Source organism: Portunus trituberculatus, chromosome 29, assembly GCF_017591435.1.
Source record: "Portunus trituberculatus isolate SZX2019 chromosome 29, ASM1759143v1, whole genome shotgun sequence".
Classification (NCBI taxonomy): Eukaryota; Metazoa; Arthropoda; class Malacostraca; order Decapoda; family Portunidae; genus Portunus; species Portunus trituberculatus.
This window is the reverse complement of record NC_059283.1, coordinates 7641012-7663162: the sequence shown is the minus strand read 5'-3', so window position 1 is coordinate 7663162 and position 22151 is coordinate 7641012. Positions and strand designations below refer to the sequence as shown.

The 22151-nt window shown below is 43.0% G+C and overlaps 3 protein-coding genes across 3 annotated transcripts in view; 1 reads left to right on the top strand and 2 right to left on the bottom strand.

Moving 5' to 3' along the window:
- Positions 1 to 483: 483 nt before the first annotated feature.
- LOC123510590 lies at positions 484 to 2737 on the bottom strand. The gene is made up of 2 exons (XM_045265871.1): positions 2609 to 2737; positions 484 to 1476 (listed from the first exon to the last, which is right to left on the bottom strand). The coding sequence occupies exons 1-2, from the start codon at positions 2735 to 2737 to the stop codon at positions 592 to 594; spliced, it is 1014 nt and encodes a 337-aa protein (XP_045121806.1). The 3' UTR covers positions 484 to 591.
- Positions 2738 to 6604: 3867 nt separating this feature from the next.
- Positions 6605 to 9547, bottom strand: LOC123510630. The gene is made up of 2 exons (XM_045265925.1): positions 9341 to 9547; positions 6605 to 8656 (listed from the first exon to the last, which is right to left on the bottom strand). The coding sequence occupies exon 2, from the start codon at positions 8645 to 8647 to the stop codon at positions 6959 to 6961; it is 1689 nt and encodes a 562-aa protein (XP_045121860.1). The 5' UTR covers positions 8648 to 8656; positions 9341 to 9547; the 3' UTR covers positions 6605 to 6958.
- Positions 9548 to 14167: 4620 nt separating this feature from the next.
- LOC123510626 (serine/threonine-protein kinase BRSK2-like) overlaps positions 14168 to 22151 on the top strand; it is a 168040-nt gene continuing 160056 nt past the window's right edge. The window contains 1 exon segment of the mRNA XM_045265911.1: positions 14168 to 14468. Within this exon segment, the coding sequence (XP_045121846.1) occupies positions 14381 to 14468 (88 nt within the window). The 5' untranslated portion in view covers positions 14168 to 14380.

Genomic DNA, 22151 nt, shown 5'->3' with positions numbered 1-22151 from the left:
GATTTAGTAACTCTACAGTGGTTTGGGCAATAGTTGTGCTGCAGCTCAAGATTTCCTCTTGACTTTTGATAATTTTAGGTTTTGCATCCTCTGTCTTTGAGATGGCTTCTTCATAAAGCTTTTTCATGTCTTCATCAATGTTTGTCTGTATTTTCATAGATTCTAAGGCATGATCTTTTATGGTATGGGAGCAACCATTCTCTCCACATACTGCATCACTTGTCAATTGGTGTCCTTCTTGTTTGTTGTTCTTCTTCTTCTTCCTAGAAAGTATCGTTCCTAGGACGGCACCTCCTACTGTAGCAATTATTCCTACGGGATTTGTTGCAGAAGCCAACATAGGGGCAAGCATCTGCCCGAAGTTAGGACCACTATCTTCATTATCACTGCTATTATTGTTAACATATCTTAATATTTCACAAGTTTGCTGGCATGAGTTACAGTTGACTGCCTGTTGATTTCCTTGAAGGCCTATACGTTTCGTCTGCTTCCAGTCTTTATTTGTAACTCTTTGCTGTTCATATTTGGTGTAAGCATTCTTATTCATTTCCATCTCTGTTACTGAAGCAGCTAAGTTTTCTATCTGTGCCTTCAAGTTCTTCTTGCATGTATCGAAATATTTCTCTCTCTAATGAGTTCCAAACTCAAAGGAAAAGCTTTAGTCAATGCTCCAAACCATGCATCGTAATGCTCTCTCATTTTGTCCCATCTGTAAGACCAAAAGGCTAGTTCCTTGTCAGACTTGGCACTAGTTGGAGAGAAAAGCATGCCGTTGTCAAACTGGAACATGCTTTTATACTTGACACCAGCGTTCTTCACAACAGCCTCAACTAAAGGCTCATCACAAGCAAAGGTTGCAAAAATGTGAGTGATTTCAGGGACAGCTTCTCCCAGCAGTGAAATGATTTCTTCTAGTACAGCCTTTTCAGATTTGAGATCCCTGTTTGTCGTAGCTTTGGCAACAAGGCCAACACAGTGCAAATCATCAACGCCCAGGTCTGACGCTATAAACTCTTCAAATTGGTGTGTTATGTCACGTGGCTGGTCTTCTGCTCTTGTGTCTTCCAGGCCCGGAGAGTCAATGAGCACCAGATTGTACTTGTGCTTCATTCCCTCTTTGTAGTAAATAGTGTAGACAGTAATGAAGTCTGTCTGGCTCTGAGTCATCTCGCGACCAGTGTCCTCTTTCACTTGTAGGCGAAAGGGGTCTTCAAAGCTGACCCCAAGGAAGTTGTTCAAGACTCCACTGACTAAAGTTGTCTTTCCTGCTCCTGTTACCCCCACCAGCAGCACACACTTAGTGGGCTGGTTAGAGGGTTGGCCGATGGAGAACACTCTGAAGCCTCCTTCTGCATCAAATGTTTCTTCCCATTGGATGTGATATATTTTGAAGCCGTCCTTTCCATCCGAATCCCTTTTCTCCTCCACCCGTCCATCGAGGAGCTGGTACAGCTTGGAAGTCTCCATTTCTTGACTCTGTGGATGAGATAGACATGAAAAAGCATTCAAATGAATGGTGTTCTCGATCCTAACACTGCAGCAATGGGAAGCTTTCAATGTGTGCAAGTTGTACAGGAACCTTTCATGATGGACATGTTTGGTCAGGCTTGATGGGGAGGGCAAGTCACGTGACCTGTGGGGCAGAGTGGGGGCACATTGTCAGGATAGTGGAAGAACAAAGAATGGAGATGGAGGGAACACTGGGTAACTGAGGCCTGGGCGTGCATGAGTGGGATAGAGTGAGTGGACTGGTGAGGCCTTCCGGTGACCTTTGCACCGCACCAGCGCTGAAGGTCTTCCTGGACATTGGGTAAATGCCATGGAAAGAAATTAATGTGATTCTCAACTTCTTACAGTTAGCAAACAACGCAAGCTTTCTAATGGAAACAGATTATGCCGGTTGAGGTAACAAGATAATGCATGACATGAGTGACAGGTTATCACCAAAGTGTAATACATTGATAAGGGATCAGTCATCATGAGGAGAGGGGAGGGAAGCCGCTGACCAACACGACGTGTGACTAGATTCATCACAACATTTACTAGTCTTCTATACAGGGTGCACCTCGCATTGTAACTTAGCAATCATCCGCTAGGTAGTGCCATGATGCCAGTGCCATCCCCTACCATCACTCATAAGAAGTTTCAAGAGATACCGGTGGCACTGTTCGCGGCATGTTGAATGGACATTGGGGTGTGTTGAGGGAGAGCGTGGGCATGGGAGCGGAGGGCAGGCCTGGGTGGTGGCCGCACTGCACCGGTGTGCGAGTGCCAGTCATGGTGAGGCTGACAAAACGCTTGCCTCTGTATGTCGGATGGAAAATTAGAATTTGGTTTAATATCAATTGTCGGTTAGTTTATCGTTCCTTAATCTTGGAATTATTCTTGTTTGTTCTTGGATTAAAAAAAATAATTGAGATTTTTTGGAAATTTTACATTAGTCAATGGTCTGCCTAGTTCCGTGGAGACTATTAAGGTGCCTAAGACAGCAGTAACAGTTCCTGAAAGTAAGTGACCAATGTATGAAAATGACCTGCATGGAAACAGGCTGTGTTCTTCACAATACATTAGTGCTTGTTGTACTTCACAACAAAACAGTGTGGCTTACGTGACAAGTACTAGTGTTGGTGGAGCAGCTGGTGCCTCTGTGGTGGTAGTGAAGGCGGATGGCGAGTGTTGTATATGTATATACAGATGTAGTACATGCACGCCGGATATGACAAAAACCCTTGGCCATGGTGACCAAGATACGTTTTTATTATAATTATTTGATTAGTTACATTGTTGATACTTTGTCTTTTATAATTTTCTTAAACAAAAATGTAACATTTGTGTTGAGTGATTCTTTCTTTGGTAATATCTTTTATATATTTCTATTTTCAGCGATAGCTGCCAAGCGGACGATGCAATGCTTGTGTTGTAGACGTGAAACGTTTCTGTCCTTCCACAACGTCATCGCCAGGGCTCCGGGAATACCGCGTAGGAAACCGGCCCTAACACCCCCACGACTCCCCACCCCGCTGCACCCCAACCCACCGAATCTATCCCGCCTCCAGGGCCTGTCACGTCAGCCTGTGAGTCAATTCCAACCATATATATATATATATATATATATATATATATATATATATATATATATATATATATATATATATATATATATATATATATATATATATATATATACACAGTGTAATACACCATATTATATACAACATGCTCTAAATTTGGCAACAATGGCACTTTCATATTTTCAAACACTTCTAAAGTGGGCCCGTTATTGAAGCTGGCACAGGGTGGTGTGGTGTGCAGGATGGGGGAAGATATCCTCATCAAATGTGTAGGATGGCCTAATCCGCAGACTGTGTTTTGAACGGGATTTTGGTGGGTGGTGATGGAATGTCAGACAGTCAGGTCAAGCGTGACAGTATGGCAGCAAACAAATATCGCCTAATGCTAAGGTCACAGCTACAGTTGCTGCCGGCTTCCCTGCCGCCGTGCAACCAAGTCATGTTAGGTAATTAGAATTCAGTGTATATCACAAGAAAACAAGATATTCCGGAAACCTTTGTGTCCCAGCAATATAAGCAGCTGCCCTCTGATTAAAACATTCTGAAACGGAAACTGCTTCTTTTTTTCGTCTCATCTTTTCACTTGAACGACATGCAGGAGGAGGTAAACACCTGCCGAAACGATAATTACTCCCAGTGAGGTCTAATAGCACTGTTTTAAAGGGTGCTGTGAACATATCATCAAAGCCAGCTGTGACCTCACTGAACGTTTCTCTGCCCTCTAAAGACAAACTTTCTTCCTTCACGCAAAACTACATACATCTAACTACACATACATTCTTCACTCAAAAAGAAAAAAAAAAAAAAATGTAACTTCTATACCATCCATGAAATCCCCTTTTAACTATATCAACTTGTTTGGTAACCGGCACCTCAGTGGGCATTTTTTTTTTTACATCACAATTTTTGTTCCCCTTGGCGTGTATTCCCTCGAATGTAAGAAACGTACGTAAGAAAAAACAAGTGCCCATGTGTTAAGATTTCCGGCAAAACGTTGAGCTGGTGATCTTTGTTTCGGCCGTCAGAACGCCTCGACGTAAGGAGAGACAAATAAGAATAGTTCAGCGAAGCGTCATTAGTTCAGCCAAGACACCACGCTCTCTGTAACGTCATAGTGGTGACGTACGCTGCACACTCACCACACGGGTTTTCCGAATCCAAAAATGTTCTTCCCAATGTTTTTCCAGGATTTACATTCCATACAAAGTGTTATCCAGCCGTGCATGGAGTATGCTTCACAATGTTTTCGTGGGGCGTCCACTCTGACTCCAATTTTAGATAGGATGGAATAAAAAACTTTTCATCTCATCAATTCCTTTCTTCTAACAGATTCTCTTCAGCCTCTTTCTCATCGCCGCAATGATGCATTCCTTGGTCTTTTCTTCCGCTATTTTCAAGGTAATTGCTCTTCTGATCCTGCATGCCTCCCCTCCTTCCCCACCCTCACTGCACAAGACTCTCTCTTTCTCCCATCCTCGTGTCGAGTTAACTAGTACTCTCAGTCATTCACCTATTTGTTTGGTAAACTCTGGAATTCTGTTACCTGGTTTTGTATTTTTTCCTATCTATGACTTGGATTCTTTCAAGAAGGGTGTTTCAAGACATTTATCCTTTTTTCTTCTTTTTTTCAACGATTTTATCACACATCTATATGAAAATTGCCAATATATATTTTGTTGTTCTTGGCCAGTGGCTTTCTCTCATAAACACACACACATATAATTTGCTAAAGAATATTGGATTAGCATTTCACGATATGGACAAAGAAATGATGAAGAAATTGATAAAATAAGACCTAGATTGGAATATGCAGTTGTGTGGACCCCTCATAAAAAGAAACACATAAAGAAATTGGAGACTACAAAAAAATGGCTACAAGAATGGTTCCAGAATTTAAAGGGATGGCATATGAGAAAAGACTAAAAGCTATGGATCTACTAACCCTGGAACAGAAAAGGGAGTGAGGCAATCTGATACAAGTTTATAAATTGACTAACGGAATGGATCAAGTGGATAATGAGAAACTAATCCTGAGAGAAGAATATGATATCCGAAGCACAAGATCGCATAGTAAAAAACTGAGGAAGGGAAGATGTCTGACAGATGTTGAAAAATATAGTTTCCCGCAAAGATGTGTTGAGACTTGGAACAGTTTGAGTGAGGAAGTGGTGTCAGCAACGAGTGTGCATAGTTTTAAAGGGAAATTGGATAAGTGTAGATATGGAGACGGAGCCACACGAGCATAAAGCCCAGGCCCTGTAAAACTACAAACTACAACTAGGTAAATACAACTAGGTAAATACACACACCGCGTAGTGTAGTGGTTAGCACGCTCGACTCACAATCGAGAGGGTCCGAGTTCGAGTCCCGGAAAGCGGCGAGGCGAATGGGCAAGCCTCTTAATGTGTATCCCCTATTCACCTAGCAATATATAGGTTGTGGTCTCGCTTTCCCGGTGTGTGGAGTGTGTGTTGTGGTCTCAGTCCTAACCGAAGATCGGTTTATGAGCTCTGAGCTCGCTCCGTAATGGGGAAGACTGGCTGGATGACCAGCAGACGACCGTGGTGAATTATACACACACACACACACACTCTCTCTCTCTCTCTCTCTCTCTCTCTCTCTCTCTGAAATAGACCCAGGCCACCTTAACTAGCAGGTATAAATGTTGTTTATAGGACTGTAGGCTGGTGCTAATCTATTCCTTTAGTTGGCCTTGATGCTTGGCTCTGATCCATTTTCTATAAAGGAAGACCACAGTTAGGTATTTACATGGACTTCCTCGAATCCTCGGTGTTGTGAGCAGGACGGACCAGTATTACCTTCCTCAGTGCATGTGTAAGTTTGTTGGTGCTTTTTCTTATCCTGGCGACACAAGGGAAATTCAGAAACCACAACAGTAAATTAACCCCTTCATTACTGAGACGTATTTTTTACCTTGGTTTTTGGGGTGTTTTGAAGATCTTGGTTGCATTAGGAATGGTCTTTAGAGGACTAATGAATAATAGCCAGAGTCTATTCTAATCCCGACATATGTTTCTGAAGCTGTATAAAATCGCCAAAATAGTTAGCAAAAGGAATATGAAAGCGCGTCCTGGTACTGAAGAAATTAAGTGTGTACAGAATATATGAGCAAGAGGAGACGAGGACAAACATCGACGCGATAGATCTCTATTAAAAAATTTTGGCTTCTCATAAGAAAAGTCAGGCTCTCTTAGATGTCTCTTCTTGTGGTGATGCTGATTACCTGCTAAACCACCATTACCTGTTAAGCTATCGCCATTCCTTAAATCATAAAGATCCAGCAGGTTTCATTAGAACCTGTTGAACTATCACTAGGATCATGAAGGCAACAAGTCCAGTAGCCTCGTAAATAGCCAAGTAAACATTCACTACAACCATGAAAACACACCTGGAAACTCTATAACTTCTACAGAAATCTAGCAAAAAAAAAAAAAAAAAAAAAAAAAAAATCAATAAAACAAATAAAAAGATAAAAAAGAATGAATAAAAAGGAAATGAAAAGAAAACCTTCGTATCTGCAGAAACTTGTTACTCAAAAAGAGGGAGCGTTTATATAAGCAAATAACCATAGTGTGTCATGTACTGTATTAAAAATAAATACAAAAACTGGTTTCACACACTTGAAAGACAAAACACAAAGCAAAGAAACACAACAACAGTATGGGTACAGTCTGCATTACATCTCATATTGTGGACTTATTTAACAAAAGCTATGAACGTTTAACACTGAGTCTACACAGTCATTTGGCATCACTCAGCTCTTCTTGTCTTGGATACGCATGGTGAGAAGTGAAGCGATGTGCCATTATACAAACACAAGTAGCTATCCATTACACTGTTCCTTTGACCAGTGCTGTCTCTGTGTTCTATGGGAAAAAGTCCTCATAATCTTTGAGTAGCATTTCCTTAACAAGTTCATGCTTGCCAAGGACTTCTTCAGCAGTGAGCGATGCAAGTGTTGCCATCGCCTCTGTAACAATAGCAATGTACTTTATTGCTTGAGGAATGATGTCAGCCTCACCCAGACTGATTTCATTGCTGAGCTGGGAACGCAGGTCATCAATAGAAAGAAAACTTTCTTTGGTCAGCTTCTCTACTGTCTTTGAATGATTTAGTAACTCTACAGTGGTTTGGGCAATAGTTGTGCTGCAGCTCAAGATTTCCTCTTGACTTTTGATAATTTTAGGTTTTGCATCCTCTGTCTTTGAGATGGCTTCTTCATAAAGCTTTTTCATGTCTTCATCAATGTTTGTCTGTATTTTCGTAGACTCTAAGGCATGTTGCTGCATGGGATGGGAACAACCATTCTGTTGACAAACAGTGATTTGTGGAACTTGGCATCTTCGTTGTCTTCTCTTCTTCCTCGAAAATACTGATCTGGCGACTCCACCTAACACTGCACCAACTACTGGTACTGGAAAAACAGCTGCACCCACGATAGGTGCAATCATCTGACCTGGATTAAAACCTCCACCTTGATGATCGTTAGTATGTGTATATATTACACAAGTTTTCTGGCATGAGTTACAGTTGACTGCCCGTTGATTTCCTTGAAGGCCTACACGTTTCGTCTGCTTCCAGTCTTTATTTGTAACTCTTTGCTGTTCATATTTGGTGTAAGCATTCTTATTCATTTCCATCTCTGTTACTGAAGCAGCTAAGTTTTCTATCTGTGCCTTCAAGTTCTTCTTGCATGTATCGAAATATTTCCTCTCTCTAATGAGTTCCAAACTCAAAGGAAAAGCATTAGTCAATGCTCCAAACCATGCATCATAATGCTCTCTCATTTTGTCCCATCTGTGAGACAGAGAGATTAGTTCCTTGTCAGACTTGGCACTAGTTGGAGAGAAAAGCATGCCGTTGTCAAACTGGAACATGCTTTTATACTTGACACCAGCGTTCTTCACAACAGCCTCAACTAAAGGCTCATCACAAGCAAAGGTTGCAAAAATGTGAGTGATTTCAGGGACAGCTTCTCCCAGCAGTGAAATGATTTCTTCTAGTAAAGTCTTTTCAGATTTGAGTTCCCTGTTTGTCGTAGCTTTGCAAACAAGGCCAACACAGTGCAAATCACCAACGCCCAGGTCTGACGCTATAAACTCTTCAAATTGGTGTGTTATGTCACGTGGCTGGTCTTCTGCTCTTGTGTCTTCCAGGCCCGGAGAGTCAATGAGCACCAGATTGTACTTGTGCTTCATTCCCTCTTTGTAGTAAATAGTGTAGACAGTAATGAAGTCTGTCTGGCTCTGAGTCATCTCGCGACCAGTGTCCTCTTTCACTTGTAGGCGAAAGGGGTCTTCAAAGCTGACCCCAAGGAAGTTGTTCAAGACTCCACTGACTAAAGTTGTCTTTCCTGCTCCTGTTACCCCCACCAGCAGCACACACTTAGTGGGCTGGTTAGAGGGTTGGCCGATGGAGAACACTCTGAAGCCTCCTTCTGCATCAAATGTTTCTTCCCATTGGATGTGGTATATTTTGAAGCCGTCCTTTCCATCCGAATCCCTTTTCTCCTCCACCCGTCCATCGAGGAGCTGGTACAGCTTGGAAGTCTCCATTTCTTGACTCTGTGGATGAGATAGACATGAGGAAGCATTCAAATGAATGGTGTTCTCGATCCTAACACTGCAGCAATGGGAAGCTTTCAATGTGTGCAAGTTGTACAGGAACCTTTCATGATGGACATGTTTGGTCAGGCTTGGTGGGAAGGGAAAGTCACGTGGCTTGTGAGATAGAGTGGAGACAAATTGTCAGGATAGTGGAAGAACAAAGAAAAGAGATGTAGAGATGGTGTGAAGGAAACACTGGGTCACTGAGGCCTGAAAGTGCATGAGGGGTTTTCATGTGTGAGACAGAGTGAATGGAGTACGTTGTGATGAGGCCTTCCGGTGACCTTTGCTCTGCACCAGCGCTTGAGGTGGTGCTGACCACTTAGTAAATGCCTATGTATTTTTACCAGTAAAGATAAAGTTTGGCTCAATATGAAATGTCAGTCAGTTTATCTTGGAAAATTTTCTTGATTGTACTGGGATTGAAAAGGAAATTTGAGATTTTTTTGGAAATTTTACATTAGTCAGTGGTCTTCGTACTTCCGAGGAGACTATTAAGGTGCCTAAGGCAGCAGTAACAGTTCCTGAAAGTAAGTGACCAGTGTATTCAAATGACCTGCATGGAAGCAGGCTGTGTTCTTCACAATACATTAGTCAATGATTAGTGCTTTTTGTACTTCACAACAAAACAGTGTGGCTTACGTGACAAGTACTGGTGTTGGTGGAGCCGCTGTTGCCTCTGTGGTGGTAGTGAAGGCGGATGGCGAGTGTTGTATATATATATACAGACGTAGTACATGCACTCCGGATATGACATTCTCTCCAGTGACGTGTTTGGAGCAAGGCGCGGAAGTGGGGAATGCCTCCACCAGACTGTTCGAATCCCCAGATTCCCAAACTGTGTTTGAAAAGTTGTGATGCTGTGAGTTAATGAAACATTAAACAGTAAGGTCATTTTTTTTTTTTTATCTATACCATGTGGCCTTTACACGGGAATTTCTGGGCAAGAGACAAATTTTTCTTAACGCAAAGGTCGCCGCTGCAATGTCTGCCAAACGGAAACATGCCAGCCAATCATGACACTGGGTTATTTGGAATTTCTGATGAAAGCAATGTACTGCTGTGTGACAATAATTCAGCTTAGATGTTAGGAATAAAAAATATCCCAGATCCTTATTATAAGCAACACGCTTTTGCGACTCATCAATATATGCAGGTGGTGCACCAGTTCATGCAGTCTAAAAGTGACACTATTTCTCCCTCTCATCTCGTCCTGTCACTTGAACGACCGGCAGTGACTCACTGAGCCCAGTAACGATTTCCGTCAAAATGTTAAGCATCTGTCCTTTGTGGCCGCCAGGATGCCTCGGCCGGCACGTGAGGCGTGGTCTCGTGGCCTTGTGGGTCCGTCACTTGCCAGATTTACCAAAACAATTTCGTCACCAGTAAACTCCAGTTCATGACCAATGTGAGCTTCATTGCACCACCGTTCATTGCCCGATAAGGCCACACCGCTGTTGCACCCACACAAACTTTTGCTATGGATTCATCTTGAAATATACAAATAGTAATCACAAAAAAGCAAAAAACGAAGCTATTTCTGAAAGAAAAAATATTACAAAGCTGTGATTTTTTCATTCAACACTCAATCTGATAAAACTGTCAATGATACCATCTCTCTCTCTCTCTCTCTCTCTCTCTCTCTCTCTCTCTCTCTCTCTCTCTCTCTCTCATGAAACAGACCCAGACCAACTTAACTTGCAGATGTATGTGTATGCATGTCTAGGTTAGTACTAATGTATTCCTTTAGTTAGGCTTTACTTTGACCCATTTTCTATAAAGTAAGACCACAAACTTAGGTATTTGCGTCAACTATTATTAGAACAACGAAGACCCTTTCAACAACCGATATGACTTTTTGAGACTGCCTAACTATTGCCGGGATCATGGAGACACCTTTTAAAACTTCAGCAGCATCCACTTGGCGTTTCAGAGGTAGTGGCCAAGATACTCGTAAGACGCCGCGACGTGTTTGGCTGCGATCCCAGGGCTGTCTGTGGCTGTCTGTAAGGTGTATGTGGATGTTTGTGACTGTATGTGGCTGCCTATGTGTGTGTGGATATCTGTGGATATCTGTGACTGTTTGTAGATGTTTATGGGTGTCTATGGCTTTCTGTGGACGGTGCCAGGTGTGGGTGCGATACACAGGTCGTTCCTTGACTGTCAATAGCGAGTCATTAGCTGGTGATTGGACATAAACTCGTCAATAGTGTAATCATTCGTGACGTATTTCATATGGAGGGTTGTGGCTACGCTGAAAATTCCATACATACGTAATGGCGCTAATATAAGAACATAAGGAAATGAGAAAAGAGGAAAACTGCAAGAGGCCACCAGACCTATACGAGGCAGGCCCTGTATGTTTAAGCTACCTAATTTTAACTATCATCCCCATCCATGAACTTATCTAACCATCTTTGAAAGCTCCCTATTGACTAAGCTCTGACTACATGACCACCGAGACCGTTCCACTCATCAACCACTCTGTTTGAAAACCAGTTTCTTCCTATTTCTTTCCTAAATCTAAATGTTTCAAGTTTAAACACATTATTTCTAGTTCTGTCCCCGCTACTGATCCTAAGAACTGCATTCATGTCCCCTTTGTTAAAACCCTTATACCATTTAAATACTTCTATCAGGTCTCCTCTTAACCTACGTCTCTATAAGGAATGCAGATTGAGTTTTTTCAGTCTCTCTTCATAGGGAATATCCCTCATTCCCTCTATCTTTTTAATCATCCTCCTTTGCACTGACTCCAACAGCATGAGAGCCACATACACAAGTCAAAATGTATTGCTGTGGGTGATTTTTCTTTATGTAAGAAGAGGAAATCTGACCAAAGGCAACAAAAAAGATTAAACTTGAGAGCCACACTTAGATGCAAGTCCGAACATGGCCGAGAGAGATAGCCAAAAGAAAGGGAATCTCAGGGGTTGGTCTGAGCAAGATAAAATATAAGAAAGAACTGATTGCTTTGTTAGCTGGAGGGAGGGAAGGTGGTCAGATGGCGGAGGTGGTGGAGGTGGTGGAGCTGGTAGGCGTGGAGTCGATAAGAGGATTGAGGCACCTCCAATCAGCACGTGTTTTGCTAATAAGCTTCATCCATTCCTCACCACGCTAGCCCTGTAAAAACGTCGAGGTCTCATCCATTTCATCAATCATCGCTGGTGTCATTACCGTTCATCAGTGTAATGACCCACCTGGCATGAATGTGTCATTGCAGAGATACACTACTTTGTTTGCCTTTCTGTAATGTGTTCTGGAGTCTTTGGGATACATGTAATGGCTTTATATGAGTTATCCATTAGTTTAGTTTAGGTTAGGAAAAGTAAGTTAGGTAAAGTAATGTCAGGTTATTTAAAGTAGGTTAGGTAACGTAAGGTTAGGTTAGATAAAATAAGGTTAGGTTAGGTAAAATAAGGTTAGGTTAGGTAAAATAAGGTGAGGTTAGGTAAAATAAGGTGAGGTTAGGTAAAATAAGGTGAGGTTAGGTAAAATAAGGTGAGGTTAGGTAAAATAAGGTGAGGTTAGGTAAAATAAGGTGAGGTTAGGTAAAATAAGGTGAGGTTAGGTAAAATAAGGTGAGGTTAGGTAAAATAAGGTAAGGTTAGGTAAAATAAGGTAAGGTTAGGTAAAATAAGGTTAGGCAAAGTAAGGTTAGGTTAGGCTAGGTTAGGTTGAGCAACCATTTTGTTATCATTTTCTTCGTGGTTTGAATGATTTTTTTTGTTTATTTATTTATTTATAACTTTTTTGAGGTTTTAATGTTTTTATTACGTAGATAGTGAGTGATTGCTATTGAAATAACTTACTCATCCTAACCATTTTCTCTTGTGTGCAAGGGTCCTCAGAGCTGATTGTTAGTGATGGGAAGGGCTGGAGTAGTAAGGACACTCACGGACACCCACGGACACTCACGGACAGTTACGGACATCTTTAACCTCCATCGTATGTGAGTATTGTTTGTTATCACTATTATCATTATGTTTTTTTACCGGATTTTTTTTTTTGGTTTGAACGATAAATTTTGATATGTTGTGTTTTTTTCTTTTGTTTTCGTGTTGTAAAGTCTGTTCTTGATGTTCTCAGTTATAGTTGAGGAAAATGACAACTGCGCGAAACATTTCTTCAAAGATAATCTCTAACCTCACCTCCATTAATCTTACCTCAAGTAACCTCACCTCAAATTAACCTCACCTCAATTAACCTCACTTCACCTAACTTGACCTCACCTAACCTCATCTCACGTAACCTTACCTCATGTAACTTCATCTCACCTCACTTGCTAACCTAACCTAACCTAATCTCATCCATCTAACTTAATCTTGCACAACTTAATGAACCCAGCTTACCCTGACCTAAGCTAACCAAACCTTGCTGTACCTTGCTGTGTTCTATTCAGGAGCTTTAGACGCAAAATTGACTCCCAATTAAGCGAGAACAGATCAGCCGTGTGTCCTTCAGTTCTTGTCACCAATTAGAGAATGGGATGGCAAACAAGGGTGCAGAGAGAGAGAGAGAGATAGATAGATAGATAGATAGATAGATAGAGAGAGAGAGAGAGAGAGAGAGAGAGAGAGAGAGAGAGAGAGAGAGAGAGAGAGAGAGAGAGAGAGAGAGAGAGAGAGAGAGAGAGAGAGAGAGAGAGAGAGAGAGAGAGAGACAGGTTTACTCTACTAGTCTCCCACAAAAAAAAAAATAAATAGGTAGGGAAAATGTTACGGATGTGTGCATTTTCACATTTGGCGCAGTGTGTGTGTGTGTGTGTGTGTGTGTGTGTGTGTGTGTGTGTGTGTGTGTGTGTGTGTGTGTGTGTGTGTGTGTGTGTGTGTGTGTGTGTGTGTGTGTGTGTGTGTGTGTGTGTGTGTGTGTGTGTGGTAGTGGATGACGCCGAGGTTGAGTCATCACGGCAGCGGCGGCGGCGGCGAGGCTGGTGGTGGTGGTGGTGGTGGTGGTGGTGGTGCCGCAGCCCTGGAAGCAATGTGGGTCTTGCCGAGCGACATGGAGCGTTATGAAATGCTCCTCAAGCGGGACAAGGTACTCCTGCAACCCAGACTTGGCCACACTCCCAAGAACTTGAATTTTGCATAAGTCTGCGTCCTTGTTGACTCTCCCTCTCTCTCTCTTTCTCTTTTTTGCTCGCTCGCTCGCTCTCGTTCCGTCTGGTCTCGCTCGCTCCAAGACCTAAAGTCTTCCCATCGGCGCCCATACACAGCGAGGGGAGGAGCAGGGAGTGGTTCGCGTTTTTGCCGTGCGTTGTAAGACGAGGGCGTGCTTACTTATCCCCTCAGCGTGCTTACGGGGGGTGTGGCAGTGCCCTCACCCTTACCGGAGTGAAGAGAGGGCACCGTCAGGTGGGTGGGGCGGCAGGTGGTGGAGGAAGGAGGGTGCGGGTGGGCGGCGTGAGCGGTGGGCGGTGGGCGGTGCTGGCTGGGGTAGTGGCTGCAGGAGGGCTGGGGCCGGAGTGAGTGTAGTGGTGGAAGAAGAGAGCCGTGCCTGGAGAGGTCTATTGATCGCGCACGACTCCCGTGCTATCTGTGCGCACTGCGGCCGCGCCAGGCTGCCCGCCCACCCCTAGTTCCAACATGGCGATGGAGTGTGCGGGGGAGCGCTCGCGGGCTCTCGCTAGTGTTAGTTAAACATTTTCATGTGTTCCCGGATTACCTACCTGACTCCTCCACCATGCAGAAGGAGAACAGCCACACCCCCGACAACCACCAGTACGTCGGGCCCTATCGCCTGGAGAAGACCCTGGGCAAGGGCCAGACGGGTAAGTCCGCCACTTGCACTCCGCCCAACCTCACTTCATAACAACTTTGGAATCGCGCTGCCAAAGAAAACGAAGAACATTGTTTTGCTTTAACACGTCTGTCACCTCTGTGTCGCCCAGTGTCTACAGTTCCCGAACCCGTGGCGCGGCCACCCTGGCACTGTGCACGCTGATTATCGAGCACATTGTCACCTGCCACTGGGTGTACTATGAGCTGTGGACTGGAGGGCGTGTGTACCGTGCGTGGTGCGGGCGTGGTACCAAACCGTGGCACTCGCCACTATCTCTGTCGTGGGCCGCACTCACTCACTCTTGTTTGTTTACCTGGCCAATGTTTCTCACTGGCTTGGTGTTGTATTGTCACGGCTGCGGCGCGTAGGATGTGAAGTATGTAGTACAATTCTGACGTGAAGCCTTGCTAAGTCACGTTGTATTTACAGCCAAAAACACTACCACATCTACCACGGAGCAGACCAGCGCTGCTCGTCGCCTGTGTCTGTGTGCTCTGTTGAGAGAAAAAAAAGAAACATTTACGTTTCACCTATCCGTTGGTTGGGACACTCCTCGCCCTGCGTACTGCACGTGGGCGGCTGTGGCGGGATGCTGGTGTCCTGCAGGAGGCGGGAGGGAGGTGGGGAAGTGGGAAGGGAGGCTGGGAGGAGAGGGGCAGAGAGAGGAAGGCTGTGTTGCTGCAGCAGAGTATTCATGTACGCTCTCTTCCCCAACTCTTTAATGAGGAAGACACTCATAGTAGGAGAAGGAGAGGGAGGGAGAGGAGGACGAAGAGGGAATGAAGGAAGGGAACGATGCACCAAGAGTGATCGAGAAAGAAGAGCAAAAGAAATTCCTGGACGCTTTATTGTCACATACAACGAAGAGAGAGAGAGAGAGAGAGAGAGAGAGAGAGAGAGAGAGAGAGAGAGAGAGAGACAGAGACAGAGAGGTAGACAGATAGACTTACTTATAACCACCCTCGTACCGTTTGAGAAATGACCCAACACGCCTCATTTCACTCCTGCCTGCCATGATGAAATGCTTTCCCCTACTTGCTCTATAGAATTCCCTCGCGCCCTTAACAAATTCCTTAGAGGGGCGGGAACAATATCCTTGACCCCTTTTATTAAATGAAGGATATAGACACAGGTTGTATTACTGATGGTGGTAATAATAACAACAATAATAATGATAGTAATGATAATAATGATACTGAGAGACTGCTTGCGTTGTTTTAAAAGTGAATGGTACAAGTTTGATGCACGTCTTTGTTTAATTGGCGCCTATACAAATTGAAGAGGAGGAAGAGGAGGAGGAGGAGGAGGAGGAGGACAAGGAGGAGGAGGACAAGGAGGAGGAGGAAGAAGAGGAGGAGATGCATGAAGGAGAGAAAATATAATGTTTGAGTAAGATATTTCAGAAGACTACCTCTTTCCTCCCTCTTTCCTTCCTGTTTGCTCCTCTCCCTCCTTACTGCTCCCTAACCCTCCTCCTTCAGTTTTCGTTGCCCCCTTTCCTGCCCTTTCCTCCCTCCCTCGTACGTTAGGAGGTAAAATCAAAATAATGAAGTCTCGTTGGGTTCACCTTGAGTCTTGCAGTTGCCTTGACCTTCCGCGCCTGCAGTTATTATACACACACACACACACACACACACACACACACACACACACACACACACACACACACACACACACACACACACACACACACACACACACACACATACACACTGTTTTGTATTGTTTTATTTCTCTTTCCTTCTCTTACTTCTCTTTCCTTTTTTCTCTTTGATTTGGTTTGACTTCTCTCTCTCTCTCTCTCTCTCTCTCTCTCTCTCTCTCTCTCTCTCTCTCTCTCTCTCTCTCAAAATATATAAATAATTAAACCCTTCAGTTGGTGTATGGTATTAGATCGGCTTAATTATTAGTTTCATATACGAGTGGAAATATTTTAGTGTTTATTCAGAAACATTAGCAGTTAACAAGGGGATCTGGCCGGTGTTGAAGGTCAAATAACTGCATGTTTTTATTCTGGCAACCTATGATAGTGGTCAGTGGGTTAATGGTAGTGTGGTGTAGAGGTGTGGTTGGGTAACTCTGTGGTATGTGTGTAGTGCCATTGATGTGTATTGAATGGTTAATGTAAAAGAATGTTGATTGAGGAGAATGGGGTTAATGAAATGTAGTCTTTTACTGCAAATAATGAAACAAATTGAGGTTATGTGGTTTGGTAAGGTTCAGGTTAGGTTAGGTTAAGTTAGATTTGGTTAGGTTAGGTTAGGTTTGGATAAGTTAAGTTAAGTTTGGTTAGGTTAGGTTAGGTTAGGTTAGCTTAAGTTAGTTTTGGTTAGGTTAGATTTAGTTAGATTAAGTTAGGTTTGGTTATAATAAGTTAGGTTTGATAGGTTAAGTTAGGTTTGGCTAGGTTAGGTTTGGATAGCTTAAAGTTAGGTTTGTTTAGGTTAGATTTAGTTAAGTTAGTTTTGGTTAGCTTAAGATAGGTTTGATTAGGATAAGTTAGGTTAGGCTAGGTTTAGTTAGGTTAAGTTAGGTTTGGTTAGGTTAGGTTAGGTTTGGTTAGGTTAAATTAGGTTAGGTTAGGTTAGGCTAGGTTTAGTTAGCTTAAGTTAGGTTTGGTTAGGTTAGGCTAGGTTTAGTTAGCTTAAGTTAGGTTTGGTTAGGTTAGGTTAGGTTTGGTTAGGATATGTTAGGTTTGGATAGGTTAAGTTAGGTTTGGTCATATTAGGTTAGGTTTTATTAGGTTTTGGTTAGGTTTAGTTAGGTTAGATTAGATCTTTGTTGTCAGGTACATGTGTACGTGTGATTGTATTAATAAGTACAGGAAAAGAATCAGTTAAAAAAAATGGCAAAGTTAAATCAAGAAAAAACTTTAATGAAACGTAAATTATCTTCCCAAACAATTGAAAAAGAGTAAAAGTAAAAAAAATGAAGTAAAATAAGAAATGAAATCAGCGTTTCAACATGGATACAACAAGAACAAAAAAAAAAATAAATAAAAGTGAAATCAAAACAATATGCAAAAAAAAAAAAAAAAACACAAAAATAAGACAACCTAAGAAAGCACACCACAGGAAAATGATATGAAATAATTAAGAACAAATAAATTAACCAAGAAATAGACAGAGTGGTAAAAGATGAAGAATTACTACCTGTTAATCTTACCTTTCGTTACCTCCAAGTGAACCAATACCACCACCACCACCACCACCACTGTATTAAATTTTCATAAGACTACAAACACTGTATTGTTTTCCCCTCCTCGCTAGTATTGACTGATGGGGGAAACTTTTGCACTGTGCGGCCCAGGGAAAAGGAAGGCAGAGAGAGAGAGAGAGAGAGAGAGAGAGAGAGAGAGAGAGAGAGAGAGAGAGAGAGAGAGAGATCTAAGAAGTATTTTGTGTTGCTTTTCCACTCGGCTGCTTCTCCAGTGTTGCAGAGAGAGAGAGAGAGAGAGAGAGAGAGAGAGATTTTGTGTTGAGAGAGAGAGAGAGAGAGAGAGAGAGACGTGTTGAGAGAGAGAGAGAGAGAGAGAGAGAGAGAGAGAGAGAGAGAGAGAGAGAGAGAGAGAGAATACTGTGGGGTGCTGAGTGTGATGTTGACTCGCCTGCAATGATGAGAGATATACGAGAGGATAAGGAGGAGGAGGAGGAGGAGGAGGAGGAGGAGGAGGAGCAAAAATGGGCCGGAAGAAGCTCAGTAAATCTCATGTTTACTTTGGGATGTTTGTAAGTATGTGTAGTCCTCCTCTTTTCCCTTTTTTTTCCTCTCTTTTTAGCTTTCTTCATTCTCACATTCAGTCTCTTCCTTCTTTTCCTCTTCTCCTTCTCTTCTTTTTTTATCCTTTTCATTATCTGTTTTATTTTAATTTTTGTCACTTCCAGTTTCTCTTTTTCCTTTATTAATCAAAGCTACAAATTTCCATGGTGTCTTTTCTTAGCTTCTTTTCCATTCAGTTTCCCTCAAGACAAGTTAGTTATTCCTTGTACTTTCCTTCAAGAGAAACACCTACCCTTTCCTCTCATCCTTTCTTTCTTACCGTCTCTTCCTCCAATTTACGTAGATTTTTTCGTTATTAGTTTCTCTATCTCAAATTTGTATGAAGGAGAACAGATGGCATTTCCTCTCGCCCTTTCCTTCTTAGCTTTTCAGTGCTACTCTCAATAAAAAACACTTTGTCACTCTTCTTCCTCATCCTTTACCTTCCTCTTTTATCTTTCTTGTATCATTTCTATCAAGAACAGTTGGAATCTCTTCTCGCCCTTTCCTTCTTAGCTTCTCATTGCTTCTCTCAATAAAAACGTCCTGTCGCTCTCTTTCTTCACCCTTTGCCTTCCTCTTTTATCCTCCACGTATCTCCTTTCATCTCAGACACGCCCACGACTATTCCTATCTATCCACATCAATCAGGGTCTCGCCGCGGGAACACCCAACCCCTGAATGGTCCTCGCAGTGTGCCGTGATTGGGACCCGCCCTAGCTCACCACCCTCACAAAGGTTATTTTTTCTCCCTCCGTTCCTCGATCTCTTGTTTCCATCTCCCGTACTGTAGTGACCGTCTAGTTGTGAGGATAAGGAAGTTTTATTGCGCTTGAGTTTCCGTGATTTGTTGTTGTTGTGTGTCATTTGTTTTCATTTTTTGTCATATTGTTGTAGTGTTTCCATGTCCTATTCCCTTGTGTGGCGTTATCACCTGTACTCATCACTCACCTGGTGTTGCTTATCTGTTCCAATCAACCTCCGTGTGTTACTTACAATGCATTCAGGTATTTACGAAGTGACCTTTCCTTTGTGCCTATTGCCAGGTGTACTGCGTGGACGGGCAGGTGTGTTCGTACCTTTTGTCTCCCCACCTGCGTAGATCACGGGGATAAATTGGCTTGGTGTGGAAGTGCTTGGCGATGTGTTGTTGTAAGGCTTCTATGATGCACCTCTCACCTGCGTCTCAACCAGGGACTTCTGCGGTGTTGTCTGGGTTTTGGTGGTGGTGTTGGTGTTGGTGGTGGTGATGGCGGGATTGTAGTAGTAGTAGTAGTAGTAGTAGTAGTAGTAGTAGTAGTAGTAGTAGTAGTGATTCAGTAATGTTTCTCTTTCTTTCTCTCTCTCTCTCTCTCTCTCTCTCTCTCTCTCTCTCTTTCTCTCTTATCCCTCGTATTTTCTCTCCATTTATTGATTTTTCCTTATTTTTCCTGTTTGTCTTCCATTTATTTGTCTCCCTCTTCTAACCCTTCGTTTGTTCCTTCATATTCCCCTCTGTCACTTCCCCTTACGTATCTCCCTCTCCCTCTCTTTCTCCTTCTCCTTCTCCCTCTCCCTCTTCTACTCCCTCTCTCTCTCCCGGGACTCTCTACCCAAATGTCCCACAAGACTTTAATCGATCTTGGGACCTTGACTTCTCTTCTCACTCCTCTCACTCTCTCTCTCTCACTCACTCCCTCTCACTCTCCCATCACTCACTCCCCATTTACCCCGCTCTCTCTCTCTCTCTCTCTCTCTCTCTCTCTCTCTCTCTCTCTCTCTCTCTCTCTCTCTCTCTCTCTCTCTCTCTCTCTCTCTCTCTCTCTCTCTCTCTCTCTCTCTCTCTCTCTCTCTCTCTCTCTCTCTCTCTCTCTCTCTTTTCACATGCCTTTTTATAACCGGGAGACATTCAATGCGGGAGGAAAGGAGGGAGATGTGGAGAAGGAAAGGAGAGAGAAAGGAGAGAAAAGAGGAGGAGGAGGAGGAAAAGAATCAGTAAAGGTGTTTCTCTTTTAGCCTTCCTCACCTGTTAATTACCAATCAGACGCTCTCAAGTCACCACGGAACAAAAAGGGAAAAATTTGGCAGAAGAAAGGAAAAAAATATTGGCAGTTTTCATTATAAGTTTCTCCTTTTGACATTTGATTCTTTGAGATTTACTGAACAAATCTGAGGTCACACTTTTTTCATTCCATTTAGACCTTGTAAAATTTTGGGTAAGTTTTTTAAATTGACACACAGAGACAGCCTTGTTTGACCTAATAAGGCTGCTTCTCTCTGTTCCTTCCTTTGTTTTCCCTTCTATTCCATATGACTAATTTTTCCTGCATTTTCCTTCACCTGACTATTTACTTCTCCTCCTCTCCTCCTCCTCCTCCTCCTCCTCCTCCTCCTCCTCCTCCTCCACCTCTTCCTGCTGCTGCTGCCGCTGTTGCTGCTTTCCTAATTAAGGCTCGTTGCGGCGCGGGCGGGTTAGTCAACTCTGTGTAAACTCCAGCATCCTGAGGCGCCTTGGAGGAGGAGGAGGAGGAGGAGGAGGAGGAGGAGAAGGAGGTGCAGGAAACTATGTATGTCGTTGTTGATAGTGTTGTTGGTGGTGATGGTAACGGAAGAAGTGTGTGTGTGTGTGTGTGTGTGTGTGTGTGTGTGTGTGTGTGTGAGTATGTGTCTAGTAGGAGAAAGTGTCTACATCACCATCTTCATCATAATAATAATCACCATCATCCTCATCATCATCATCATCATCATCATCATCATCATCATCATCATCTTCATCTTCGTCGTCGTCTTCTTTTCTTCCATCACCATCATGCTTTGAACTTTCCCTAAGGGTGAATTAAAAAAAACTTTACTCTTGATAACCAAACCAAAAACAACACCTCTTTTCATTCCTCCTTTGTGTTCCTTTACTTTCCCATCCACACTCATGGGGAGAAACTTAAGGGCGGGGTGTCGATTCCTCGCTGGTGATTTGTAGGATAAGTAAGTCCTGTGTGTACTGAATCCTGCAGACGACCACTTGCTCCTTTCCTGGGCGGTCTGCATGGCCCTGGTTTGGCTGGTCAGGGCCGTGGATGGTTTTGTATCAGTATCTCTTGTTTGCCTCAGTGTTAGGTCAAGTTTAACCTCTATTGCTGGTTGCGTAGAGCTGTCTGTATCTATGTAGTGTTTGTATGAGCTCTATTTCGTGTTTGATTCAGTATTCAGTCAAATTTAAGCTCTATTGTCGGACGTAAATGGTTGTCTAGGGCTATTTGTATCTATATGTGTCAGTATGTGGTGTATTTTGTCAAGCGTAGAGTGTGTATTGTGGTGTATACTTGGGGTAAGCTTAACTGAAAGGGTTACGTGAGGGAATGCTGGGAAGGGACTAAAAATACACCAACTTTTGTGAAATTGAGAAATTCTTGGTGGTAGGGTACGATACGAGACAGACACACAGACAGACAGACGGACAAACAGGTAGACAGACAGACGTGGAGAAAGAAAGAGGTGCAGGAAGACAAACAAACAAATAAAGATGCTGAAGTGAGGTTTTTATGTTCTTATTTGTAATGGAAGAGTAGTTTAGGAACCCGGGTTCATGCACACACACACACACACACACACACACACACACACACACACACACACACACACACACACACACACACACACACACACACACACACACACACACACACACACACACACACACACACACACACACACACACACACACACACATTTTCTACACTAACTAAATCTATGAACAAATCAAACACACAGACCATATTTCTTAGCCAACCAAAATCCCCACACAAGAAACACACACACACACACACACACACACACACACACACACACACACACACACACACACACACACACACACACACACACACACACACACACACACACACACACACACAGATACCCACAAACTGTCTGTAAA